We start from the raw sequence: 21,274 nt of genomic DNA, 5'->3' as shown, positions 1-21,274 counted from the left end.
CCCTTCTCCAATCCCTAGCCCTTAGCTATCATCAAATCTGTTCATTTGCCCATAGCTGATGAAGGTCATTCCTTTCTCATCTCTGCCAGACATTCAGAACCCTATTTCAAGATCTCAATGATTAGAAATATGTGAAATCTGTGTAAAGCAAACAACTTTGTTATGTCACCCAGAAAAACAAAATTTAAAAAACCAAAATTTTGTCCTTTCTGATTGAACCTTCAATGCCAGGCAATTTTTGCTGACTGTGAGTGTGTGCAAGACCAAAGCAGGTCACAGAATCACAGAATGAGGTTGGAAAAGACCTTTGAGATCATCAAGTTCAACCTATCACCCGACACCGTCTAATAACTAAACCATGGCACTAAGTGCTTCATCCAGTCTTTTTTTAAACACTTCCAGGAATGGTGACTCCACCACCTCCCTGGGCAGCCCATTCCAATGGGCAATCATTTTCTGTGAGGAACATCCAGCCTAAACTTCCCCTGGCACAGCTTGAGACCGTGTCTTCTTGTTCTATTGCTGGTTGCCTGGGAGAAGAGACCAGCCCCCACCTGGCTACAACCTCCTTTCACGCAGCTGTAGAGAGCAATAAGGTCTCTCCTGAGCCTCCTCTTCTCCAGGCTAAGCAACCCCAGCTCCCTCAGCCTCTGTTCTTGTTAAGAATGGCTGAAGGAACTGAGGTTATTTAGTCTGGAGAAGAGCAGGCTGAGGGGAGGCCTTACTTACCTACAACTACCTGAAAGGAGGTTGTAGTGAAGCATGGGTCTATCTCTTCACCCAGGTGGGAAGCAGCAGGATGAGAGGAAACAGCCTCAAGTTGGGCCAAGAGAGGTTGAGATGGGATTTTAGGAAAAAATTATTCAGTAAAGGAGTGGTTAAGCATTGGAACAGGCTGCCTAATCAGGAAACTGATTGAATAACCATCCCTGAAAGTATTTAAGAGACATCTAGGGGCAGTGCTTAGGGACATGGTTTAGTGGTGGATTTGGTTAGGTTAACAGTTGATGATCTTGGAAGTCTTTTCCAACTGTAAAGAATCTGTGATTGGTATCACAGTGTTTGGTATCACTCTGTTGTGACCATGGAAACATTATTTTAACCTGAATTGCCACAGCAGACAGTCTTCAGAAGCTCTCATGGTCTCATATCTACAGACTCCTCTGAAGAGTGCAGAAGAAAATTTGCTGAAACTGTAGTTCACTAATAAACCCATGTAAACTGGAAACAAGCCTAAGTCTGAGAAATCAGGCTGAAGTCTGAGATCTATTAAGCGGTCCTATGTAAAATGAGCTATAACATGACACGTGTCTCAGGTCACTAAGAAGTGGAGCACCCAGTAATTTGATTGTTTTGGCAGTGTGGCTAGATGATTGACAGAGCATATAGCTAATGCATATAAATCCAGCTACTTCTGATTGTTGTAGTGATGGGGGAAATGCAGTGCTGAAAGAGATTCTGAATCTGTTAGTTTGCTTTTTATTATTGAGATTACGGTAGTGGAGGAAAATCAAGCCCAAAAGTTGTTTGCACTCTCAGTTGTAGCAGATGTACATCCTCGTGGTTAGGTATTGAAGATACAGTGAATCCAGTCCTAGGGAAGGCATATTGTCTCAACTGGTATAAGCCCTTTTTCAGTAGCCTGGGGTGTGTTTACCTGGTTGACGCCATAGCGCTTTAGAGAAATCTGGTTTGAATATGTTTGTATGGGACACTCTGTGGTTTGATCTGTAAGGGTTTATGCACCTCTGATGAATGTTTTGCTGTATTGCTGGATGCTTTCCAGAAGCTGAGCTAGTTCAGGGACCTGTAATTTCTGTTGACACTCCAAAGAGTACACATGTCCTTAGATAATACCAACAAAGATGGTGCTTTAATGATGTTACGCGGTGGTGAATTCCTAGACCAGTTGCAGCACTCCCAGAAACACAACCTTGTGAACATAATCCTTCAAGTATTAAAACAGCAATGCTATTCCCATGGAGATAAAAAAAAAATCATAGATGCTTTAAGATGATGATAAGACAGAATATTGCTCTGCCTTTCTTGTAAGCAGAACCTCCTAAACATCTGTGGATGTCATGTTTCCTCTAGTAGTGTAAGTGACTTCTTAACAATGAGAGATGCTCACAAAGCAAATGATTCCTTCTTCCCATTTTCCTGTTCAGGGACCAATAGATATATGCTCACTGCAATCAATTCCTGCCTCAAACATGCCTTCCAGTTAAACTGTGGAGAAGCAGAAGTGCTCATATGTGTAAATCCTAGACTAACCTGATAATCTTTTGTGATTGAGGTATCTCAAGAAACTTTGATGGAGTCTGTGTTGCATAGTAGCTATGGTATTTTATACTTAGTGATTAAGTATCTACATCGTCTGTGGTGAAAGGTAAGATAATTCCTCCCATTTCAATGTGGAGGTTCATGTTTCTGCCAGTAGATTCCACAGTCCTTTGCATTTCAACATTGTTTGTTTCAAAGAAGTAAGTTATCAACACTTTTTTCCTCCCTCAGAGTTTAGAATTCTGTTCCCTCAGCTCACAGGGATTCTGACACTTGCCTTCTTCATCCACAATTGTGTCATCACGCTTCTTCAAAATAACAAGAATCAAGAAAATAATGTAAGTAATTTCACAGGACTTCGCTGATTTGTGTCTAGATTGACAGACAACAATATTTTTAACCTGTCTGCTTCTCTGGAAATCAATCCAGAGACTGTGTAGCAGTTTTAGGCTGATGTCTGGGAAGTTTTCCACAGATCTTGAATAGAAAGTGGTAGAATGTAAATAAATTACCATTGGATATAAAGGGAAAGTAATGATACAGTCTAAATAATCCCATTGGTCTGATAACTAACAAAGGTTAGTTGTATAAACGATTCTGGTTTTTTCTTGGCTCTTTGCTCTAGCTGATATTAGCTGGTGGCTTTTGCTTGGCTGTTGCTGACTTCGGCTGCATTCTTTTTGTGGCTAAGTAACAAGCTACTCTCTTCTGTTTTCTCAGGGGGGAAGGGGATGGAGAGGGGGAAGCTGTTGGTAACCCCCTGGTTTTGTCCAGGGGGGTCCTTGTGTTGTTTATAAATTGTAAATACATGTAAATATTGTGTATTTTGTACATATTCATTGCATTTCATATTTCTAGATTTTCGTTTGCTTCTGGGCTGGTCTGGCAATTGTATTTTCGGGGGTAGTTCACCACATTAGCTGGGGGGGAGTTTCAACCCACCACAGACTGTGCCAGTTTCAGAAAATGTAACTCTCTCTCTTGTGATTTGATACAAAAAAACCCCAGTTACACGTACTTTTCACTGGCTACCAACAGCTAACAAATGTGCTACTGACTATTCAAATGAAAGCTTTTAGAAGTATCCCAGAATTATTTGTGGTCAGGCTGCTATTAAGTGGCCAAATTATACACAAAAGGCAGAACTGGCAATGTTGTAATACTCTGTTAAAAATGACCAGTTTTGGAATGAAAGTTAGTGGGCAGTATTTGGCACAGGACTGATTTTTATCAGAGTCCTAATAATAGCCTTGGCATCTCAGTAATATCTGTTCTAAGATTTCCTTTTTTGTGTGTCTTTTCTAAGTAGTTTTGTGTGACAGTCCAAGTCAAGGTTCACAGAGAAGCCCGACCCTATATAGGAAATTCTCTTAAGTTGAATCCTAAACTGAAAACCCGTTTGTTACTTGATAGATAGCCTTTGGACTGGTCCTTTGCACTTGAAAAAGTATGGTGCTGCTCATTCAGAAGGAACTGGATTCTTTCTTAATATCTTCCCTTTAAAAAATTAAATAATCAGAGAGTGGTAGGGGTTGGAAGGGACTTCTGGAGATCATCTAATCCAAGCCCCCTACTAAAGGAGGTTTGCCTAGATCAGGTTGCTCAGGAATGTAACTAGGCTGCTTTTGAAAGTCTCCAGAGAAGGTGACTCCACAACCTGTCTGGACAGCCTGTTCCACTGCTCTGTCATCCTCAAAGTGAAGAAGGTTTTTGTTAAGTTTGGGTGGAACTTCCTGTCTTCAGGGAGCAGACCACACAAGTCTGTTGCCCATATTGTCTATCACTGGACACCACTGGAGAGACTGGCCCCATCATCTTGACCTCTGCCCTTTAGATATCGATACGTATTGACAAGATTTCCTCTCAGCTTTCTCTTCTTCAGGCTAAACAGTGCCACTCCTTGTAAGAGTCCCCTTATAATCTTTGCAGCTCTCTGTTGGCCTCTTCGCAGTAATTCACTTTCTCCTGAGCTGGGGAGCCCAGAACTGGACACAATACTCCAGATATTGCCTCACCACAGCAAACTAGACAGGGAGGAAAACCTTCCTTAACCTGATAGTCACACTCCTCTTAATGCACCCCAGGATACCATAGGCCATTTTGGCCACAAGAGCACACTGCTGCCTCTTGGTTAACTTCTCTGCGGACTTCTCTGTGGAGCTGCTTTTCAGCAGGTCAATCCCTAACGTGTACTGGTGCATGGGTTATTCTTCCCCAGGTGTAGTGCTCTGCATACAAAATGGTTTGAACATGACATAAATTTAGAGTACATTTTTGCTGTAGTTATTTTGATGATTTCATTTTTTTCTCCCTACTTTCCAGTATTCCTGTCCAGCTGCATTAAAATGTACTTAGTAAGGATAACTGCATAACACACAAAGATTTTTAACTGTAGCTGTATGAAAAACTGGTACAGAATCACAAGCTGAGGTTGGAAGGGATGTCAGGATGTCATACTGTCCAGTCCCCTGCTCAAGCAAAGCTACCTACAGTAAGTAGCCTGCACAACACATCAGCCATATCTGTTTTGATTATTCAGAGGTGATGTGCCAGTCAAGTGAGATGACCTTTTGCTTTAGTCATCTGCATAGTTACTTCTTTCTCTCTGTGAACCAAGGCCAGCTTGCAAGTGACCACCTCTGCAAAGGAGTCATGCATTCTCCTCCGAAAAAACTTCTTCATGCTTCTCAAAATAGTTGACAAGTAAAGTAGGGGTTAGTGGAGCTCTGGAGAAGGGAAAAAAAACAACAAAGTAAATTTATTTTCAGTTTTCTCAAGAAAATCTCACAATGTAGAAGAGGAAAAGATTTCCCCATGGTCACTTCAGCAATCACCTATGTATGCAGTGGAGGCCTAATGCCTCCATGCCACCTTCAAGACTCTTCTTGTGGCTTGTTTATCCTCCATTTACATTGGAGCAAGCAATCAGCTCCAAACAGCAGCACCTGGAATCTCTTCTAGCGTGCTTTTCCTGTGTTAATGAGGAAGAAATTGCCACCCATCAGCTTTGCTGAGTGCCATCTCTGGAGCCTGAGTTAAATTTCCAAGTTAGACCCTAGCATGGATCCCAGGCCCTGGACAGCTCTCTCATTCCAGAAGAGTGTATAAATTGTATGGGAAGAGCACTTTTAAGTACTCTTCAGATCTCAAGCTGGGAAGGTTTGTGATGGGAAACCAAATCTGTTCTTAATTCATCTAGGAATTTCATTTGCTCCCTAGCTGCATGGGAGCATTTTACCTAGCTCTCAAAAGTGCTTTGCAAATGTTAATGAAGCACTGATGCTCATGTAGAGCTAACTGTTTTCACTAAGGTGGTGGACTAGGTGAGATTAGAATAGAATAGAATTAGAATAGAATAGAATAGAATAGAATAAGAATAGAATAGACCAGGTTGGAAGAGACCTTCAAGATCATCGTGTCCAACCCATCAACCAATCCAACCCACCTAAACAACTAACCCATGGCACCAAGCACCCCATCATATGAGTCACGGTGTTGAGTATATTTTTTCTTATATATTTGCATCAACAACCTTCTTTCTTATATCAGTTATTCCATGGGGACTTCAGTTTCATGGCTCAACCTGTAATAACATGTGTCTTCCATCAGAGTGTTGGAGTTCTGTGAAAAGGCACAGAACCTGGAGAGCAGGAAAAGTACCATTTTAGTTTTTTTAACAAAACTTGCTGCAACTACAGGTCATAAGAACAACTCATTGGGGGAGGTGGGGGAAAAAAGTGAAAGAAACAGTAACATTTCTTTTATGGAGTCAGAAACACAAAACAATAGCAGCTTCCTTTCTGGTCACAGGCCTGTATCGCTGCCCAAAACTAGAACATGCACAGAGGGAGGATTCCTCTGCCTTCTATTCCAGTACAGTGGTGTGGGTGTAAGAAGAGTAGTTCATTGGAATAAGACAACTATCAGCAGGACAACGTGGAGAAACCTGGGAGCAGGATTCTTAGACTGCAGCTGAGCTCCCTGTTCCCATCTCCTGCTGCTGGTCCATTGTATTTATCAGTGTAAGGTTTTGTGCACTGCACAATCAACTGGTTTAGAAACTGACTACATAGAGACTAGCCCAGCCACAAAAGCAGAGAGACGTCTTTTGTCCAGGTGGTAACTAAAGAAAGCATAGAGCTGTGGATGGACCTTACTTTCTAAAAATATTGAAACACTATTTATTATCTGTAAACAGGGTGAGTATTTTTTTCTCACCTTGTTAAATGTTATCACTTGAACATATGTTTTTATTATATGGAGCAGAGTCCAACTGAAATATTACACAGGCAGTTTCTTTTGAGAAGAAACCAATCTAAAATGAGACCATGAGAAGGTACTACTTCTTGTGATGTGGTGATACAGGCTTCTCCATCCAACAAGCAACTCTACAAACCTGCTTTCTCTGTGGTATTGAGGAAAAGTAAACTATTTTCTCCATGGCATACAACAGGGAAAACAAGACACGAAAGTTTCCTGTTCCTTTCAGGGAAATATCTGAAGATATTCACTGTGCTGTGTCTAGTCCTGTGCCGCAGGTCCTGCCAGCAGCACCTGGGCGCTATGCTGTGCGCATGATAGGACATCTTGCACTTTCAGAGTTCTCATATCCACCCTTCTATAAGAAGACTGATTCTGCCTTCAGTTTGGTGCTGCTGCCAGCATTAGTCACCCAATTTTCTGTTCTTCTAGAGGCACTTCTAACACTTCATTCTGTGCATCTATCAGAAGAGGTCCTGGTCAGCAGCAACTTCAGCTAACATCAGTTCTCCAAATTCCCCCTCAAAATCTGTGTGTTATTTCAGGTGTACTTGGCAGGTGGCAAGTTGTGATCCTTACAGTCTCTGACCTGCATGTTACCTTTGGTACTTCCTTCTGTTCTGATCTCCCACATACTTCCTTCTTTTAACCATTTTTTCTGCATTCGATCCTTGGATTTCAAACTTGAGCTCTGAGAGCTGCAGTATTCTTTATGCTTAGACAGCTTCCACCACAGTGATGTCCATTCTGACTATAAAACAGACAAATGCGATTATTGCTCCGTTACTTAAAATTAATCCTTTTATCTCTCTCTGTTTGTCCTTTGGTTTTATCTGGAACTATGCTGTGTAAACAGTATTTACAATCAGAGTCTTTACAAACCTAGGTCTCCTGAAGAGTAGTGAATATCAATCAAAAGACTTTCCTCTTATACACATAAACACACATTGCTGGGCAAAGGTTGCTGTCTTACATGCAGAAGCAGACGTTTGCAAGGGAACCAGTGGTTGCTTGATTAAAAGTAAATCCAGGTTCTTGAGTTGTCCTTTTTTGCTTATGGAAATAAATGTCCAGCTATTACTTGCATGGTGATAGCACATGAAGAAAAAGGTCTGTTTTGTCATATGTTATAAAAACACAGAATTACATCAACACTTAGTACAGATTATAGCATACATCCTTAAGAGCTGTAGGAACATGAATAGTTTAAGCGTGTTCAGAGCAAATTGCCTGCCAGTTATCTACCTCTCAATGTAGTCCCAAGGAAACACTAAGAATTCTGTTTCAGGCTGGTTGCCCTCACAACTTCATGTACCTGTCACAGCAGGAAGTTTTACACTTCGTTCTAGATCTTATATGTAGACCACATACAAATAACAACTGTGAGTTACTGGCTTTATGCATGAGGAATACATCTAAAATACTAAATTTATAGCAACTGAAAACAGGGTTTGTCAGCTCATGTGACTTAATATCATGTGTATTTTGAGAAATTGTCCAAGACAAGGGGTCAGAGTGGCTGGAGAGCTCCCAAACAGAGAGGGATCTGGGGGTAATGATTGACAGCCTCCTAAACATGAGCCAGCAGTGTGCCCAGGTGGTCAAGAGGGCCAATGGCATCCTGGCCTGTATTAGGAATAGTGTGGCCAGCAGGAGCACGGAGGTCATTGTGCCCCTGTACTCTGCATTGGTTAGGCCACACCTGGAGTCCTGTGTCCAGTTCTGGGCCCCTCAGTTTAACAAGGACATCGAGACACTTGAATGTGTCCAGAGAAGGGCAACAAGGCTGGGGAGAGGCCTTGAGCACAGCCCTGTGAGGAGAGGCTGAGGGAGCTGGGATTGCTTAGCCTGGAGAAGAGAAGGCTCAGGGGTGACCTCATTGCCCTCTACAACTACCTGAAGGGTGGTTGTAGCCAGGAAGGGGTTGGTCTCTTCTCCCAGGCAACCAGCACCAGAACAAGAGGACACAGTCTCAAGCTGCACCAGGGGAGGTTTAGACTCGAGGTGAGGAGAAAGTTCTTCACTGAGCGAGTCGTTCATCATTGGAATGGGCTGCCCAGGGAGGTGGTGGAGTCACCGTCCCTGGAGGTGTTCAAGAGGAGATTGGACGTGGCACTTGGTGCCATGGTCTAGTGTGAGGTCTGTTGAGACAGGTTGGACTTGATGATCCTTGGGGTCTCTTCCAACCTTAGTTATACTGTGAGACTGTGATAAGACTTGTCTTCAGGAGGTGAGAATACATGTCTCTGCAAAACTACTGTGCCCTAATTATTCTCTGTCTCCTGCAGTTACTGGAAGTTACTAATTAATACTTTTAAGAAATCTGTATGCTTAGATATAGTATTCCTAACATAACTCTTTAGGATGAGCATTGGTGCTTTTGAAGATGTAGCTCTTATATAAATACCTGTAGAGCTTCTCATGTCACTCAGGAGAAAGTCTGGAAATAATTTAAAGACGATGTTATTGCTATTGTTATTCTCTGATAAAGGTTAATAGTCTTTACTAAATGATAGTGCATGGGGAGTGAAGATTTAAGAAGCATCTTACAGCTACATGTAGCTTTTCAGGAGGAGGAAGAGGTTGCAGCTGGAAGTGTGCAGCTTCCACAAGCATGAGTGCTACCCTGGAGTACTTGTGAAAGATGCATTGCTGTCTCATGAGTAGTATCACTGGCCTCTTCATAGTATCAGTCAGGATTGGAAGGGACCACAAGGATCAGCTAGTTCCAACCCCCCTGCCATGGGCAGGGACACCTCACACTAGATCAGGCTGGCCAGAGCCTCATCCAGCCTGGGCTTAAACACCTACACGGACAGGGCTTCAGCCACCTCCCTGGACAACCCATTCCGTGGCTTCACCACTCTCATGGTGAAGAACTTCCTCCTCATGTCCAGTCTGAATCTCCCCACCTTCAGCTTCATTCCATTCCCCCTAGTCCTGTCACTACCTGATACCCTGAGAAGTCCCTCCCCAGCCTTCTTGGAGGCCCCTTCAGATAGTGGAAGGCCACAATTAGGTCACCTCGGAGCCTTCTCTTGCAAGCAGATGGGGAAAGGCATCAATATTCTACACCAAAAGCACTGGCAAAAGGTCCAGGAGATTCCATTTCCCTTACTGAAAACTGGTTTTCTTCTGAACTTTTCTTCACCCTTACAATCTACCACTTCATACTTTCCTTGAGGACTGCTTTCCCATTGGAGGACCCCAGAAAGGTATTGGTTATGCTTCTTTTGTCAAGGAGATAGTGTGGAGAAGCACCTAGGGAAACATTTCCCTGCACAGGTGTGAGTAAGCTTTGCCCACGCTCACTGAGCTGGCTGGAGGCCGTAATTATCCTGATCTGGAAGCCATATAGTCCTAATAATTTGGTGCTGTTCCTGAGCTGCTAAGACTTGCTTCTCAGTCACAGGAAAATAGGGTCATATATTGAAACATTACTAGTCATCCTTTGAGAGGCTGATTATTAGTAGCCACCGAACAAATGGTTTGCTATAAGGTAATGAGTGTTTTTGTACTGTAGCATAAGCTTATATGGAATGTATTTAGTTAATAACTAGAAACAAATGCTCTCCTACTTTATTAAAACAACAACAACAAAAACCACAAAGAAAAAACCCCACAAAATCAACACAATTGGTGTAGAATAACCCATACTGCTGTGAGATGAGTCTGATGTATATGTGGATTCTGCAGTTTCACAAAGTACTTAAATTCATTTGCTGCTTATCCTCCAATACTGAATGTTGTTTAAAAGTAAGTTATTTTTGTGTAGTTGAGAATCTTTTTGTGTATTAGTTGCTTAATAAATATAGTCAAACTTTCGAGAAGTGAGCATTGAGGTTAGGGTTTACATCCATATTTAGGTACATGGAATATAGCTCAATATGGATTTATGACCTTACTTAAAAATGTTTGGCTATAATTGAGTGCACTTTGTGGATTGTTTAGAAAAATTCAGTAATTAAATGGATAGGGAATTTTAAAGGAAAGAATCATTACAAAATAGGATGCTAAAGCTAAAGGACATGTACATGCTTACCTGTGCCTTTCTTGTTTGTATTTTATTTGCATTTTTTATTTAACAGTGTATTAGCTATTATCACACTTTTCATACAGAAGCTTGACATGTTAGTTTCTGGTTTGGAGCCAGTGTATGGGTGTCATCCTGTTAGATCTCAAAGCAGCGTCTTTAAAAATGCCCTGTACATTATATTTTCAGTTGAGTAGGCTAATGTCTTTAATTGCAAGATTTTAGTCCTGATGAGATTTATTGTATGTCATTGATAGGCATTCTGTCTTCAACAGCTGTCTCTGTGTCTCAAAGCTCTCAGTAGGAGTAGGTGGATGTATGAAAGTGTGGGGGGGGTTCTTGTTTGTTTTAAAAACTGGTGTATATTTGTACATCTAGCAATCACATGCTGCATCTATTGGTATATATCTATTTCTTAGTCCCTTTTCTGCATGTAGGTATATACATAATAGTTGTCTAGCTCCACTCTGGGATATTTTCTTGCACCTTTCTATCTGATCCATGACCAGATCTGGAGTCCCTGTTTGAGTATTAGAACTTAAATGTAAAAATAATAGTAATAAATGTAAAGACAAAAGTAACAGTAATAATAGTAATAAATGTAAAGACAAAAGTAACAGTAATAAATACAATAGAAATTTTCTCAGGGTTCTTACTTTGTTTGTTTTGGGGTGACAGTGCTGGCCAAAATAAGAGATTTTTTTTTTCCCTCTAGGTGAGAGACCTCTCTATTGCATACTTCTTGGTGGGATTAACATATATGTATGTTGGAGTGATAATTTTCATGTCTTTTCCTTCTCCACCACTGTCTAAAGAATGTATTGAACAGGTGAGATGTTTTACTGTAGCATATATTCATCCTTGATCTTTCAATAAATATGTACTAAAAAAACCCAGCCTGCTACTGCTTCATGCTTCATTACTCACCATGGCAGACACATCTGTCCTTGACTCTGGTCAGTTGGCTAATGCCTCATGGGGACTGCCACAAGCAGATGAGTAATGTATCCCATTTATATTTATGTCTGGTTGCCAGTAGTTCTTTAAAAAAGAAATATTTAATAAATACTTTATGGAAGTGATGAAGAAAAGGTGAAAATGAAAAAGTGAACAGTCAAGGGTTTTACTTCTTTAGCTCCTTTAAGCCTGCAAAGTACTATATTTATGTTTAGTTGTGTGCACAGTGACTAACCCTACCCATTGGGAGTGGTTTCAGGTGCTCCAGAAAAAGAAATAGAATGCAAATGCAAGCTCATTTAGATAGGAGTCCTTGCTATGGGTAGGTTTGGAGTCTTAATACTATGGTGAGCCTTGTCAGCAGAGTTCTTCAGGTAACAGCATCACATGAAACACCTTGTGAAGGCTATTAAACTTTTATCTGCTTATAGGCAAGGCTGATTCCACACCCTTAATTACTTCAAAGATAAGAGTTATCAATTGTGATCCACTTTATGCCAGGTGTTCTGTGTCTCTTGCACAACATTCAGCAATGAAGCAGCATTTAAAGGCTTCCTGTGAATGTAGGTTAGTTAGAAATAGTACCCTTGTTTAAACATGAAGTGGGTTTTTTTTAAACCATTTGAAATAACTTCATGGGGTGAAATCTAATCTTGTTTAATTATTAGAGTACAAGTAGTTTTCTTCCCATTTATTTTCTGTAGTTATCCTAAGTGCTTAAGAAGCTGTTTATTTTCATGATACTTCAGCCTTATACCATTTTTTCTGATGTCCTCACTTGTAGTATATGATAGAATAAAATAGAATAGAATAGAATAGAATAAACCAGGTTGGAAGAGACCTTCAAGATCATTGTGTCCAACCTATCATCCAACACCACCTAATCACACAGTCTCAGGCTGCACCAGGGGAGGTTCAGGCTGGATGTTAGGAAGTTCTATACAGAAAGAGTGATTGCCCATTGGAATGGGCTGCCTGGGGAGGTGGTGGAGTCTCCGTCATTGGAGGTTTTCAGGAGGAGACTTGATGGGGTGCTTGGTGCCATGGGTTAGTTGTTTAGGTGGTGTTGGATTGGTTGATGGGTTGGACGCGATGATCTTGAAGGTCTCTTCCAACCTGGTTTATTCTATGTATTCTATGTAAACCATGCAACCAAGCACCCTATCAAGTCTCCTCCTGAACACCCCCAGCGATGGCGACCTCACCACCTCCTCGGGCAGCCCATTCCAGTGGGCAATCACTCTCTCTGTGTAAAACTTCCTCCTAACCTCCAGCCTAAACCTCCCCTGGCGCAGCCTGAGACTGTGTCCTCTTGTTCTGGTACTGGTTGCCTGGGAGAAGAGACCAACCTCTGCCTGACTACAACCCCCCTTCAGGTAGTTGTAGACAGCAATAAGGTCACCTCTGAGTCTCCTCTTCTCCAGGCTAAGCAACCCAGGCTCCCTCAGCCTCTCCTCATAGGGCTTATGTTCCAAACCCCTCACCAACTTTGTTGCCCTTCTCTGGACAAATCCTCTCCTCATTTCTGTGATCCAGTTTTCTGATTAAATAACTGGTTTTAATATCTAGATAGGATATAACATGTCATAGGAACATATGAATCCATATGCCTAAAACTCAGGTGGCACTTCCACAGGCTTGATTATTTCAGGGTGCTCAGATGACTGAAAATAACGCTATATTTAGTGCTAATAAGAAAGCTGACATCAGTGCTGTAATATTTAAAAATCATCTGGTATTTGGTGGCAAGGCAATTGTGGAAGAGGGAAACAGTATTTCATGTTATCAATCACAGAAGCATTCAGGTTGGAAAAGACCCTCAGGATCACCAAGTCCAACCAACAGCCCTACTCTAACCCCCTAAACCATATCCCCAAGTACCACATCCAAACAACATTTAAACACATCCAGTGTTGGTGACTCAACCAGCTTTCTGGGCAGCCCATTCCAATGCCTGACCACTCTTTCAGTGAAAATTGTTTTCCTAATGTCCAGTCTAAACCTACCCTGATGCTTGAGGCTGTTCCCTCTTGTTCTGTTGCTAATTACCTGTGAGAAGAGACCAGCACCAATATCTACACAATGTCCTTTCAGGTAGTTGTAGACAGCAGTGAGGTCTCCCTTCAGCCTCCTTTTTCCAGAGTTCATTTGGCATTTGTAGTTGCTTGGGTTTCATCTCTTTTTTCCCTTGCACACAGCTATTAAAAATCAGCAGATACATATAATCCAGCCACCACTGATAAGTGTAACATTATTTCTATGTTTAGAATTTTCTAGATAACTTTCCCAGCGATGACATCATGTCATTTGTTGCAAGAATCTTCCTGCTGTTCCAGATGATGACTGTATACCCACTGCTGGGCTACCTGGCACGAGTTCAGCTGTTAAGACAGTTTTTTGGAAATGCTTATCCAAGGTAAGAAGTCTACTCCTTGATCAGAGCTTGGTGGATTTTGCTTAACCAGCCTTCTGTTGTCAGAAATTTGGCTGAGCTTCTGGGGTTTTCCTTTGCTTCATCAGGTATATTTCAAAAACTAATTTTACAGCATTCATAGAGTCAGATGGGAACAGGCTTGCAAAATAAACTTGCCTGTTGTAGCTTGGCAGGGTAGACAGGTGGGGTAGAGGAGTGTGTTCATTAGCTCTTCATCTTGTCAATAAACAGGAATTTCCTCAACACAGTTCCTTTGTGTTATGCATTTATGTGACAAAAGAAAAGTTATACAGGGGATAAAAAAAAATTAGTCCAGTCCAGAAACATTTAATCAGCCACAAAGAATATACATTGTGGATTTTACATTGTGAGGGTGCCATATGTGTTTTGATTGTGCAAAATTAGAAATCATCCGTCAGTTTTAAAACAGCTAATAGTTCAGTGAGTTGTTAGCTGTGTTATCTAGGCTGTTTCTGTGCTTATAAAAACAGCTTTTCACATGCTAATTTCAGAGATGAACCACACCTCTGCATTTGTACTCACTCTGAACTCCACGGGAGCTGATCCAGATTTCAGTTTTAGTTGTTTGGTTTGGTGTGTTGCTTGGGGTTTGGGTTTTTTTGAATAAAACCTAGGACATTTATATTTGGTATATTGTCACAGTCGAGAAGTTGACATTTATCTCTCAGTTGCTTATTTTATATTGTGAACTACTATTGATGGAAGAAAGGAGAAAAAAAAAAATTTATGCCAGGAAGCAATGTGGATTTCCTCTGTGACATCAGCAGTAGCATACAGGCCTTGGAAGACGTTCAAAGGTTCAGGTTTATTCTGGATCCTAAAATAGGTGTGAGAAGGCCTAGAAATGGGATGCCTAAAATTAGACAGTGAAATAAGTGCCTACTGTTTTTAATGCTAAATTGTACACAGTTCAACTTTGAGGACATTTTTAGAAACTGTTGCAAGTAACTGTTGGAAACAAGGTCATTGATTCAAGTGCTAAGCATGGATTTCAGGGACACTGGGAATTAGCTATGTCCAGTTACTCCCTGATCAGAATGGTTTTCATTTCCCTCATGCCTTCTCCTAGGCCTACAGCTTCATAACTCTTCCCAGGTTAATTCCACCTTGCTGTTCTAAGCCCTTGAGGTATGACAAATATGATGATGCACACCTGGATTGTAATGGGTTGGGGCAGATCCCCTCCCCACCACAGGCAGAAATAACGACTCAGGCAAACGGATTGCAAAAAGTGATGAAAGTTTAAATAGAAAGCAGTGAATGTTACAGAAAACCCAAAGCGCAGTGACAAAGAAAGATCCCATCCCCACCTGAGGGTGCATGCAAAACCCCCAGGGCTCCTTCTTCCCCCTCCCTCTGCTGGGCTAGTCTCAGCTGGCCAGGCCTGAGACTGCCCATCCCCCTGTGGCCTTGGGCCCAGTCAGGCCCATGGCCGGGAGATCTCTCCCCCAGTTACCAAGTCTCGGAGAGGGAAGGAAAGAGGAAGTGCCAGACTCCGCACTGGATCTTATAGTGGTGCAAAGAATTATGGTAGGAAATACACAATTTCCTGTGTCCATCCCTCTGGGCTGGACTTCTGGACACAGGAAGTGAATGCACCAGGGGGGCACCCAGCTCAAACTACAACATTGCCACCCCTGTATTTCATACCATAATCTTTGCACCCAAACACATCATCAGATCAGAAAACTTCTGATGACATGTCCGGCAGAGTCCATATCTTCATCTGGGCGTCCACTCAAACAGTCTCTCATTCAGGCTCAAGCATTAGTCCATTCCAGTTGTTCTTCCTCATGTGATGGAACCTCCCAGCGACGCAGTCCTTCTCCTGCAGTGTGAATTCCTTGTGGACTCCTTGGGACATCCTGGTCACCTGGAAATACCTCACAACTTCTCAGCCAAGCCTTTACTCTCATATTCAGCGGCAAATTCTCCACCCCTGGGGCAGGCCAGTCGGAACAATCCGGCTCCACGACTGCCTTTTTCAATCCATCCAGGGTGCCGCAGCCAACCGCTTTCACGCGGACCAAAGCTACACGGATGCATGTCAGAGGCACTCCGCACCCCCCGGCTGGGCGCTCACGTACCGAGGCAGGACAGCATCCGGCTGCACAATCTCCACCCCCGGAAGAGGGAGGAGCTGCGCCACAGCCCGCTGAAGAAGCAGGGAGGCGGAGCCAGGTGCTCGGCGCCATTTTCAGAACACGTCCGAAAACACCAGGGAAAGATTTACAGCTGCAGCTGCCGCCGCCGCCTGAACGCAGCCCGGCTCGGGCGGTGCCGCCGCCGCCGCTTGAACGCGGCCCGGCCCGGCCCCCGCCGTCTCTGTCGCCGCGATGCAGAGTCCGAGTCACCTCCAGCAGTCGCTTGCCCGCTCGCCGCGGGTGTCCGCTCCCCGCAGCGGCCGCGGGCCGACCACGCTCTGCTTGCCGCTGCCCCTCCTCCGCTCCCTGCCGCTCCGCAGAGAACGAGGAGAAGGCAGGTCTCGCCTTCTTAGGCTACTAGAGCACTCTTAAGCTACCCTGGGCAAAAAGTCACAGAAAGAACCACCCCTCGCTGTTCCCAAACAACAGCAGGGACTTCCATGCCATCAGCCACGCACCAGCTATCCTTCTGCAGCCCACAGGAGTTCACACAGTCGCCCCGGTAACACAAAACCTGAGCCCCAACTTTCCAAACCCAAACCGACGCCCAGAACTAAATTTAAACTCTCCATCTTTTGCAATCCGAGCTGCAGTTGGCCCCACGTTGGGCGCCAAAAAATGTAATGGGTTGGGGCAGATCCCCTCCCCACCACAGGCAGAAATAACGACTCAGGCAAACGGATTGCAAAAAGTGATGAAAGTTTAAATAGAAAGCAGTGAATGTTACAGAAAACCCAAAGCGCAGTGACAAAGAAAGATCCCATCCCCACCTGAGGGTGCATGCAAAACCCCCAGGGCTCCTTCTTCCCCCTCCCTCTGCTGGGCTAGTCTCAGCTGGCCAGGCCTGAGACTGCCCATCCCCCTGTGGCCTTGGGCCCAGTCAGGCCCATGGCCGGGAGATCTCTCCCCCAGTTACCAAGTCTCGGAGAGGGAAGGAAAGAGGAAGTGCCAGACTCCGCACTGGATCTTATAGTGGTGCAAAGAATTATGGTAGGAAATACACAATTTCCTGTGTCCATCCCTCTGGGCTGGACTTCTGGACACAGGAAGTGAATGCACCAGGGGGGCACCCAGCTCAAACTACAACATGGATGAAATAATATCTCAAATAATACAGCTGCTATTAGCTGTAGGTAACAGATTCTGTGCTGTTTTTCAGAACTGCCAAATTGCACATAATTAGTCTTTAGGAATAATTTGAATCAAAATGCTAGAATAGAATAGAATAGAATTAACCAGGTTGGAAGAGACCTTCGAGATCATCATGTCCAACCTATCATCCAACACTACCCAATCAACTAAACCATACAACCAAGCATCCTGTCAAGCCTCGCCCTGAACACCCCCAGTGACAGCGACCCCACCACCTCCTCAGGCAGCCCATTCCAGTGGGCAATCACTCCCTCTGTGTAAAACTTCCTCCTAACCTCCAGCCTAAACCTCCCCTGACGCAGCCTGAGACTGTGTCCTCCAGAGTTTGACACTCTGACTATTCAGTGGATGTTATGTTTGCTGTGAAATTAGTTAATTGATTTGTGCAAATGGATACACCACCCATATACCAGTTAAATGTTAGTGCAGTCCATATGCCAGTTAAATATTACTGTAAATGATGGGGAGTGTATCCTGGAATAAATAAAGCATAGATCTTAACACTCTTTCCTCACTTCCCTGCAGCGTTGTCCATGTGCTCATCCTGAACGTAGCAATTGTAGGAGCTGGTGTAGCAATGGCAAGATTTTATCCAAATATAGGAAGTATCATAAGGTGAGTGTTGCTTGTGCAGTGAATGTGCCTGTGGTGCTGCTGCATGTTTGCCTGTTGATGTTGAAAAGGAGCAGTATGAGTGCAAATAATTCTGTCTTCATGTTTTCCGAGGCTTACAGGTTGTAAGTAATGATTTAGAAGTATAAACAATCAACCCTTTTTAAAGCTCTGACAAGGAGCTATCTGCAGTTATGCCACTGTTTGAGCTGATTGAGATTGGGCCTCAAGTTTCATTGGAGCTGTGTCTGAGGATTTTGTGACTATAGACATGAAAGTAGATGGTGTCAATAGAGAAGTCCCTCAATCATTTTGTGGCTTCTCTCAAGCATTTGTTTAGTGGTAAGCTTTTTTGAAAGTCCACAGTAAAGATCCAAGAAAGAAAATAATTTCAAAGAGAAAAGTGATATAAAAGTTGTACTTCTAAATTAAATCTCACATTTACCATGCTATAAACCCTTAGGATTTATGTAATTGGGAAAGATTAAACAACCTAGCGAGTTTTATTTTCTACACTTGACACCACCATGTTTGTAATTGTTGTCATTCATTGTTATTTTGCATCTTTCCTACTGCAGCCAGGAGAGGGAGGTGTTTAAAAATACAGAAATCTGCAATTATAAAGCCAGAATGAGAGGCTTGGGTCTGACCAGACTAGCTGGTCTTTGAGTTGTTGTGGTCTTTTTAACATTTCCTTTTATTTCTACCTTTCCTTTTAGGGGAAAGTCTTATGTTCCAGTAATAGAGATCTGCTTATTAATTCCCAGTAAATATCATGCAGTACATTTCTCTGTTTGCAAACTGATCTTGACCTCTGTAATATGTGCACACTCTGCATAGCAACCAGACATTTAGAACAGTGAATTTCCTGATGATAAATTGTTTATGTACCATCTAACCTAGGTATCATCTAGTTTTATTTGTTGCAGGTGGTTTCTCTGTTTTATGATCTTTCCTTAGTTTAAAAGGGGTGTTCAAGTATTTGAAATAAAATAGGTTGTTAGTTAATGAACATTTGGCTGCAGTATAGCTTAGTAGGTAGAAACTCACAGTACCATAAGGGGCTTGTTAGAAAAAGAAGAGTTTGGTGTTTCACTTGGTGGGGTTGATCAAGTTACCAGAAGGATGTGTTGATCTTTTCAGATCTGGAGAGTGATTTTCTAGGAGCTCATGAAATAAATTAAAATAGAAGTTACAGATTCAAGAGCGTTCCCATATTTACATGCTTCAGTACCCTCAAATGGCTGGGGCACAGTGAGATCTGCAATTCTGACCGCAGAGGAGGGCTTTCAGAGGGTGCACTGTCCAGTCTTTTTCTATTGCAGGTTGACAAATTTCCCCAAACAAAGTAGAAACATCAGTAGTATTAACATTTACAGTGGGGAACAGTGATTTTTCTTATGCCTCAAACTCCAAGAACATTGTTTTAAAAATTTGAAAGTCACCGTATTGAGACTGCAAGGCTAATCTTAGGCTGGTTAGCTGAGGTCTGGAGAGGCATTTGTAGGTGAAGAGTGGAGAGGGACTTCTTACAAAGTCACATAGTGACAGGACAAGGGTAATGGCTTCAAGTGGGAAGAAGCTAGGTTTAGATTACATATTAGGAAGAAATTCTGCCCCACAAGGGTGGTTGCCCAGAGAAGTTCTGGGCCCTTCAGTTGTTCTGGGCCACTCAGTTTAAGTTCTGGGCCCCTCAGTTTAAGAAGGACATTGAGACACTTGAGCATGTCCAGAGAAGGGCAACAAGGCTGGTGAGAGGCCTGGAGCACAAGCCCTATGAGGAGAGGGTGACGGAGCTGGGATTGTTTAGCCTGGAGAAGAGAAGGATCAGGGGTGACCTCATTGCCCTCTACAACTACCTGAAAGGTAATTGTAGCCAGGAAGGGGTTGGTCTCTTCTCCCAGGCACCCAGCACCAGAACAAGGGGACACAGTCTCAAGCTGTGCCAGGGGAGGTTTAGACTCGAGGTGAGGAGAAAGTTCTTCACTGAGCGAGTCGTTCGTCATTGGAATGGGCTGCCCAGGGAGGTGGTGGAGTCACCATCCCTGGAGGTGTTCAAGAGGAGATTGGACGTGGCACTTGGTGCCATGGTCTAGTCATGAGGTCTGTTGGGACAGGTTGGACTCGATGATCCTTGGGGTCTCTTCCAACCTTAGTTATACTGTGATACTGTGAAGTTGTGAAGGCTCGAGGCCTGGAAGTGTTCAAAGCTAGGTTGGATAGGACTTCAATCAACCTGGTCTAATAGAAGGTGTCTGTGCCTGTGGCAGGAGGTTGAAACTAGATGACCTTCAAGGTCCCTTCCAACCCAAACCAATCTGTGATTCAGATATGGAGTCAGTCCCCAGAAGCACCTGGGAATGTAACTAAAATGTTAGGAGGCATCTCAGAGTGCAGGTACAGGGAAGGAGGAGAGCTGACACAGAAGTGGATAATTAAATGCTCATGAGGGAGGTGAAGGACAGCAAGAAACAGAAACTGATGTTTAGTGACTGCAGATAGTCATTGTTCAGGCATTGTCTGGCATTGATTGTTCATTGGTTTAAGTGGTAAAAATGACAAGAAGAAATAAGGGTTAGTTAACACAAAACTTTTTTTTTTCTCCTCCCTTCTTCCCTCTTTGCCTTAGATACTCTGGAGCAACGTGTGGTCTGGCCTTTGTATTCCTGTATCCATCCCTCATCTACGTGATCTCCCTGCATCGTGCTGGGCAGCTGACGTGGCCAGCATTGATCATTCACATCTTTATTATCCTCCTTGGACTGGCTAATCTTATTGCACAATTCCTATTGTGAAACCTCCCTCTTCTCCCTGTGGCTGTCAGAAGCGGTACTGTGACATTTGGCAACAGCCTTGAGCAACATGGTCTTCAATATGATCTTGAGAAAAACTGCATCTCTGAAAGAAATTAAAAGCACATCTTTCAGGCCCCTGACAGAAAACTTGCTCCAATAAAATCACAAGTTACTGAGAAGTGAAATGGTTCAGGTTTGAGTGAGGTGGGCCTCCTGGTTTTGTTGAACACACATCAAAAACTAATAAAGCTCAAGTATTTATTTTTTTGTTTTGCAGCACACTTCTCAAAACACACAGCTGCAGGCAGTAGAACTCCCTTTGCCTTCAAAGGAACTGTCCTTACCTTTATTAACAAACATACTTTCACAGTACTGTTGAGTGACTGAAATGCTCTTTCGTTGCTGTTATTTTCCTGTGGTTTTGGGGAAATGAAGAAACTACTTTATATTTTTTTTTTCTTTCAGGTTAATTTAGTCAGCCGTCGCTGGGGGTGTTCAGGGCGAGGCTTGACAGGATGCTTGGTTGCATGGTTTAGTTGATTGGGTGGTGTTGGATGATAGGTTGGACACGATGATCTTGAAG

The 21,274-nt window shown here is 43.0% G+C and overlaps 1 protein-coding gene across 1 annotated transcript in view; it reads left to right on the top strand.

Moving 5' to 3' along the window:
- The window catches only part of SLC38A9 (solute carrier family 38 member 9), a 41,481-nt gene extending 20,535 nt beyond the window's left edge, over positions 1 to 20,946 (top strand). The window contains exons 10-14 of the mRNA XM_009896603.2: positions 2,515 to 2,621; positions 11,292 to 11,405; positions 13,801 to 13,949; positions 17,810 to 17,899; positions 20,526 to 20,946. Coding sequence (XP_009894905.2) covers positions 2,515 to 2,621; positions 11,292 to 11,405; positions 13,801 to 13,949; positions 17,810 to 17,899; positions 20,526 to 20,691 — 626 coding nt within the window. The 3' untranslated portion in view covers positions 20,692 to 20,946. The remainder of the gene's footprint in view (positions 1 to 2,514; positions 2,622 to 11,291; positions 11,406 to 13,800; positions 13,950 to 17,809; positions 17,900 to 20,525) is intronic.
- Positions 20,947 to 21,274: the final 328 nt, after the last annotated feature.

This window comes from Dryobates pubescens, chromosome Z, assembly GCF_014839835.1.
Source record: "Dryobates pubescens isolate bDryPub1 chromosome Z, bDryPub1.pri, whole genome shotgun sequence".
Classification (NCBI taxonomy): domain Eukaryota; kingdom Metazoa; phylum Chordata; class Aves; order Piciformes; family Picidae; genus Dryobates; species Dryobates pubescens.
The sequence above is the reverse complement of the archived record's forward strand: the minus strand, read 5'-3'. Positions and strand labels throughout refer to the sequence as shown.